This window comes from Trachymyrmex septentrionalis, unplaced genomic scaffold (genome assembly GCF_001594115.1).
Source record: "Trachymyrmex septentrionalis isolate Tsep2-gDNA-1 unplaced genomic scaffold, Tsep1.0 scaffold68, whole genome shotgun sequence".
In the NCBI taxonomy this organism is placed as follows: domain Eukaryota; kingdom Metazoa; phylum Arthropoda; class Insecta; order Hymenoptera; family Formicidae; genus Trachymyrmex; species Trachymyrmex septentrionalis.
In genome coordinates this window covers 1-7,056 of record NW_017305862.1, presented here as the reverse complement: position 1 = coordinate 7,056, position 7,056 = coordinate 1, and the positions used below count along the sequence as shown (strand labels likewise).

Below are 7,056 nucleotides of genomic sequence, written 5' to 3'. Positions count from 1 at the left end.
AAAAATGTGATATTACTGTCCTTTTTTCCATTGCGCAATGGTTATAAGAATAGTATAATACCTATCATATTTTTACTCAAATTTCTATATTTTACATTTTAAAAATTAGCGTGATACTATTCAATAGAGCGTTTCAGGTTTTGAGAATCTGTTTTTTTAATTGTACGATTCTTAATAGTACGATAATTTTTAATAGAGTTACGAGCAATCAAAGTGAAAATACTTCTTTTTACTTAACTTGCGAATGACTCAAGAAGAAAAAATCATAGAAACATTTTTTTGAAAACGATTTTCTAAAGAAAACTTCAAACTTTCACAATATAAACAGTTGAAAATTTTGCAAATTTTTTTTTCACGTGACAGATTCACAAAGTGAAAAGAAAAATTTCCTTTTTTTTCAGCTTGTAGTTTTTATATATAAAAATTACAAAATTCACATAAATTCGAAAAATATAGTAACCATTCAAAAGTAAAGATTTTAAGTAGAGACTTTAAAATTCTTTTTTTTTTTTTAGTTTAAATTTTTATCATTTTTAACGAAGATATATTGTATATATAATTTTGAGCTAACAAAATACTGCAGAATTGCTTTTCCTGCAATCCAGTATAATTGTCTATAGATGATAATTATATATCGCATGCACGTAATTGTCTACAATGAGAAGAACTCATTCTTAAATTTACAATATCGAAAAAGTGCTATTTAATTTTTGTAATTGTAATATATGATATAGTGAAGTAAAATGTATATATTTCAAATACTTTTAATAAGAGAAGAATATTACAATTTTAATATACAAGATGGTCCACTTAAATCGACCATCTGAAATATTTCACTTATTTTTGATGATATAAAAAAGTATTTCAAATGAAAGAGTGGAACGGTTTCGAGGGAGACGTATTTTGATCACATTGTTTTTTTTTCTAGGCGGAGGTGTCAAAAAGATATAGAGGTCATTTGTTTAATGGAATTGTATAATTTTTTTACACAATGATTCCTCTAACTATTCTGAATACAAAAGTACTAAAGTAGAGGTATAAAAAAATCAATAGTTTACGAAATATTTTATATTTTATTCCGGCACATATTAGCATAAAATATTAAATAACTCTCGTAAACTATTAATTTTTTGATAATCTTTAAAAAAATATGTATGCAAAATGGATAATTTTTTAAATAAGCAACTGTTTTCCTTTCATCAATTGACTCATCTCATTATTCTGTTCATAAAAGTTCATTCATGAAAGTATTATGGTACGATTATTAAAAAATTAATTAGTTTATGAATCATTTAATATTTTATCAACATATGCCAGTATAAGTATAAAATATCTCGTAAACTATTGGTGTTTTAATATCTCTACGTTAATACTTTTACATAATATGTAGAATAATTAAAGGAATATTGTGTAAAAAAAAATCAAACAATTCCATTTAAAAAAATGGAGGTAATCTTCATATCTTTTTAGCGCTTCCATCTAGAAAAAAAAACATGAAAATACATCCCCCTCGTTCCACTTTCACTTGAAACATTTTTTTATATCATCAAAAATAAGCGAGATATTTCAAATGGTCGATTTAAATGGACTACCTTATATAATATAGAGGATTTCTTACCTTTCACCCATTATAAGATCATTGTCGACAAGGGTAGGTATCTCTTTTTGTGGATTTAGCTGCAAGAATCAATATGTTTTATTGTTTGTTCAATATGTTATTTATTTACATTTTTCTTTTTTTTTTTTAACTATACCTTTTCGTATTCTTCAGTCATATGGTCACCTTTTCCAAAATTTACATTGACCAATTCATACTTAATATCTAAAGCCTTCAATAATTGCTGACATGCAAGAGACGGTGGACCATCCGAAACACTATATAGCTTCATATTGTATCTGCAAGTATTAAACCAGATCATAGGTATATACATTATATACAAATGTGTATTAACTAAATTAAATGAATTAACAAAATAAAAATATATAAAAATCAATATTTAATGTTCAATAAAAAAATCGTAATTTTATTAAACTAAATTTGCAGAAAATTGAAAAAAATCTCATTCACATACGGAATTTAATAGCTATTTTTGAAAAAAAAAATCATTAATTTATAGCAAACTATAGAAGCTTTTCAAAAAGTGACTGCAAAAATCGTCCGTTTTTTAGGTTTTCGATTTTGTGACTAAACTCTGTGTCCAATGGTACCTTATAATGAGACATTATTAATCACAGAGAAGTTTCAAGTTGTGACAAAATTGTTTTTACAGCTGAGGGGGGGGGGGGGGGGGATGGAATTAAAGGTCATTATCATAATAGATCTGCAAAATCCGGTATTTTAAGAAGCTAATTGATCCAGCTGAAGACAAGATCGAGATCGATCTGGATCGATCTAGCCGATGAATCGTATCCATCACGCTATCACTCTCGCTATCACAGTCAGCTGACTCTCTCCAGCGTAGCATAGAGAAAGGGAAGACTCATTCCAGTATGTATATAACTCACTGTGGCAAACGCACTTCTGCGTCTTACGTAAATGAATGTAAAAAAATCGAATTTTCGCATAGACGTATATAATATACGTAATAGCACGTGACACCCCTTCCAACTATGATAACAATTGTCACTTCAACCTGAAATTTCTTTGTAATTAATATCTTATAATATATTATTTAGCACAGTTCAGTCCAAAAATTGAGGGCTCAAAAACGGGTGAAAAAAAACCCTTTTTTTGTGGTCACTCTTTTATCAATTTAAAACATATGTTCTTTTTAAACATATACTTTTATAACATTCATGATCTACATCGAACAACCGATTAAAATATACTATACATAAATAAATAAACTGGCATTATGAAATTAATTGTATTATTTGAGTAAATAATATTACTTACATTATTATTTAACAGCAAGAGATAAAAATGCGACTGCAAGCTGCTACGACAGAAACGTAAAAGACATCACTCTTGATAAAGCAAGTACCTTTCACTAACTGTTCAAGGTTTATAATATCACGTGACCTACTTTATAAATTCTATTGCATAATTACATAATGTATGTGATGTATCTGAAGGCATTATCTATGCGAAATTTCCGATAAAATATAATTACTTTGTCACCACAGCTGATAAAATTATTTTTCACTCATGGATTAAATTAATAAATGTTTTCATAAAACAACAGTCATAATTTTTTAATCGTAACTCAGATCAATGACAAGAGTAATATATATATAGTTAATGATAAAAAAGTATATCGTTAAAAAAAGTATGAGAGTAGAACATATTGTATATGATTTTAAAAATTACACGAATTAGCATACAATTTTTTAAGAAAAAAATATTATATACTTTATTTGGTCTTAGATTATTTTGTTGCACGCGGATACAATTATGTTGTGATGGACAAATGGAAAATCAATTCTTAACTAACAAGTATATAATAACAATGAGATTATTATCTAATTATAATATTCCAATAACTTATGACGGTTTTTGTTATCAGGGAGTAGCGACAAAACAAAATATTATAAATAAAATATGTAATAGTCACAAAATTCATAGACGTATCCATCATCCCAATTTCATAATACTAATTAACTAATAACAATAATAAACTGCATCTAAAATAATCTAAAACTGCAGCTATAAAACTAAAAACTGTTAAGTCTTAAAAACGCTTTTCTTTTCTTCTATTCAGCGAGATACAGAATATATTTACAAATGCTATGTGATACTTTAAAAAAGTTTTTGTTATCTTTTGGACATTATTGGCGGTTGCATTTCTCGTTACAAAAATGTCGGTTTGTGGAACACAGTTAATATAGAAGCTCATTAACGCATATTTATGTCCATAATATGCACTCGCATTTTGCATTGTTATATGTTATATAATAGCAAATAATTTACATTCGTATCTCAATTATATATATGCGTTCATACACACAGATATTTGACAAAATAAGAATAGAAGTCTATATGTTTAGACTTCAAGGAGGGAAATTACACTTACAGCACAATAACAGGAATTTTCTTTTTTTACTAAATGTGTACTAAGTTTTCTTTTTATTTCACATTGCATTTGATATGTTATAATTGCAATGTAATATACATATATCTCATTAGAATTACATAAATGTAAACAATGTAATGTTTTATAAAGTCAATCAATTCATATGAGTTAGAAATAAATGTCCAAGAACATACAATTATATTTTACATTTTATGATAGTTTATCGTTTACAAATATTTTAACCTGGAAAAATGTCTTTCTTGAAGAAAAAAAAAAGAAAATGTATAGTATAAAGTACTTAGAAATATAAAATATATTATACAACAAGAAATATAAAACATATCTTCTTTTTGAATTTCTTATAAAAATGTAGAATATAAATATTTTTAACTTTTATTTTTCGACATTCTGTGACACTTTCGTATCGCAGATTTTCTTTGTGAACTGTTAATTCGCTGGCGATATAACAATATGCAATTTGAGCATGTCTTTATTAGGGCCCACTAAAAAGGGAGATACAACATTTTCCGATACTGAACCTTGTTGTGGATTGAGTTCCTCAAACGGCAAAAGATCATCTAAATTCAGAACACGATCCTTCTTACTGAATCTATGAATAATTTCGGTAACTCTTGCAATGTGCTCAACACCATCTTGTAAGCCATAAATCAAAACTCCGATCTTCACGCGCATGTTACTATTTAATGGCTCCTTACAAGTCAACGACAATCTCACTGATCGCTTGACATGTTCGGGCATCTCTACTGTACCCTGCCATACTATAAGGAAAAACTTCTTGAACCACACACCCTTAGGATAGATATCCACTACCCACTCGCATACTCTATCGCCTGCATATTCTGCTAAACTGGAGTGACTAGAAAATACAAGTGTCCTCATGTGATAAGATGGCAAACTGTGAAAGTTCTCTATGGTCAGTAACGAGCTACAAGTGTCAACAGTATACAATCTCGGCTCAAACAATAATGCGCCATCCTCTTCACTCATGCTGACTTCTTTTACTCTGTTGATTTGTCCCGAATGAAAAGACATCCCAATAGACATACGTTCCACAAAGAATTCTTTATACTTTTTTGTTAATGGCGACAGTAGCAAATCTGCCAATTGTCGCGGTGACATCATTGGAAATCTAACAGGCGACATCACAGCTATCACCAATTGATACAATGTTGCTTCCACCTCTTCTGGCGATAGCTGTGCTCTCAAACGATTTGCTTGATAATTTAGCCAATGTTCTAGGCACTTGTAAAGCGTCATTTCATCTTTCACAACTAAACTACTTTGATGCAACAAGGACACTAGAATATCCAAATCAAAATTCCCGAAGTCTGCAGTCTTGGCCACAAGCTCCAAATTCCACTTGATGAAATTTTGGCACGCTTGACTAATATCATGATGCCCACAATTCAACGTGTATTGCAGCCATGATACCAATGTGCCGTGTATAGCAGCCAATGCGACATGATTCCGCATATAATCAAGGCACAATGATATCAAATCTTTGACGTTGTACTTATCGGCTAGGGACAATATGGGTAGAACAACACTATGATTTATTCTTATCTGACCAGTGTAAAAATAACGCAAAAATTCACTGAATATTGGTGCACACTGTGGCGTTTCTTGGAGAGTTACCCTGCTTTCCTGAGACTCACTCCATTGTGGACTCATTAGCATTACCTGTAATATAACAATAATGCTGATTATATCATTCTGTAATCAATCTTGATTTCTTTTAACAGATTTCTGTCTTGTATTTACTTGGAAAACATCACTAGAAGCACAGAGTATTAGTCGATGTGCTGGATATTCTACGCCATCCACAACAAGACAAATATCATTCATAAGACGCTCCGCATACAGTGTTGCTATCTTTAGCAGGACTGTACGAGAATTGTCTACCTATAATCAATTAGATTATTGAATAAGTCACCAAATATGCATTTAAATGGCAGAGATTTTTTGTAACGCTTTATACATACCTCTATAGAGTCTGAACTCTCAGACTGTGCAACAGTACTACTAACCGTTCCTGATCTCTTGCTGGAATCCATCCTTGAGGTACCTGTCATCCACCCGATAGTAGTCCGTAACATCTGAACATGTTTTCTCGACGTATTTATAGTTCAATCGTTGCTCAACATTACCAAAAAAGAAATTTGAGGACAATAGACTGTTTTCATAGAACCTTCCATTATTTCAAACTGGCAATGAATTCTATAAATGACATAAAGAGATAGAATCTTATGAATAATTAATTTGTCACTATAAGAGTTTATACATGTATTTTTAGCAATATGTGTGTGTGTGTGTGTGTGTGTGTGTGTGTGTTATATATATATATATATCAGTAATATCAATAAATAACTTAAATTCTTTTTAGGTTATATCTGAAATATTAACCAAATAGAATTCGAATCTTACCAGACCAAAATGTGTTAAAAAACAACTGTCGTGATCAACGAGTTCAAAATAGAATCCTGATTGAATTCAGAAAATTTATGAAATGATCACAGTTCAGGTTCAAACTTTCCGATATTTTTACAATGACATCCTTTTCCTTTACTATCTTTGATAAGCGATCTCCGTCAATCGCAATTTATGCTGAAACCGACTGACTCGTGCTATAAACTATTAGCAAATAATACTTCGAAAAAATTGTCTCTTTAACTCTACGTATACACCACGAAGCAAGAATTGAGATCGAAGACCGTGGATTGTGATTATATTACCAGTTGAAATTGTTGGAAATATCCATGGCTACTTAGTTCAACATGCATGCTTTCTAAACATAGGGGCGCTAACATGGTAAAAGGAATTCAGACTCGTCTACACTAGAGGGTGCTTTCCTCCCCAATTGCAATATCCCTAGACACTTTTGTGCACACGGCGACACAAGTTTCAATTGTCCATTATCATAGCTACAGCACAGACTCATGCAAGCGCCCGAGAACTTTCCGACGCCATCGCCGGACAGCCCTGGTCATTGGTCTTCGAGCTCGCCCCGATCGAACAGCGACTG

General features: G+C 30.7%; 2 protein-coding genes across 3 annotated transcripts in view; both read right to left on the bottom strand.

The window, feature by feature from the left end:
- Window positions 1–2,989, bottom strand: part of LOC108753287 (glutathione S-transferase 1-1-like) — an 8,841-nt gene extending 5,852 nt beyond the window's left edge. The window contains exons 1-3 of the mRNA XM_018494754.1: window positions 2,897–2,989; window positions 1,755–1,896; window positions 1,619–1,677 (exon numbers count right to left, since the gene is read on the bottom strand). Of these exons, the coding sequence (XP_018350256.1) occupies window positions 1,619–1,677; window positions 1,755–1,889 (194 nt within the window). The 5' untranslated portion in view covers window positions 1,890–1,896; window positions 2,897–2,989. The remainder of the gene's footprint in view (window positions 1–1,618; window positions 1,678–1,754; window positions 1,897–2,896) is intronic.
- A 1,409-nt stretch (window positions 2,990–4,398) lies between these two features.
- On the bottom strand, window positions 4,399–6,830 carry LOC108753282 (BTB/POZ domain-containing protein 17). Of its 2 annotated transcripts, none has more exons than XM_018494746.1 (4): window positions 6,767–6,830; window positions 6,017–6,251; window positions 5,796–5,936; window positions 4,399–5,714 (listed from the first exon to the last, which is right to left on the bottom strand). In XM_018494746.1, exons 2-4 carry the CDS (start codon window positions 6,128–6,130, stop codon window positions 4,461–4,463), a joined length of 1,509 nt encoding a protein of 502 aa, XP_018350248.1. In that variant the 5' UTR covers window positions 6,131–6,251; window positions 6,767–6,830; the 3' UTR covers window positions 4,399–4,460. The 2 variants fall into 2 exon arrangements, with proteins under 2 accessions (XP_018350248.1, XP_018350246.1); XM_018494744.1 differs by lacking the exon at window positions 6,767–6,830 and adding an exon at window positions 6,459–6,753.
- Window positions 6,831–7,056: the final 226 nt, after the last annotated feature.

Bases quoted from the DNA above. Each gene is read 5' to 3' on its own strand.
- LOC108753282 (XM_018494746.1), bottom strand. From the start codon at position 6,130: ATGTTACGGACTACTATCGGGTGGATGACAGGTACCTCAAGGATGGAT. The intron at 5,937-6,016 runs GTATGTATAAAG...AATTGATTATAG, and splicing joins AGAGTTCAGACTCTATAGAG to GTAGACAATTCTCGTACAGT. The intron at 5,715-5,795 runs GTAAATACAAGA...GTTATATTACAG, and splicing joins CTTCTAGTGATGTTTTCCAA to GTAATGCTAATGAGTCCACA.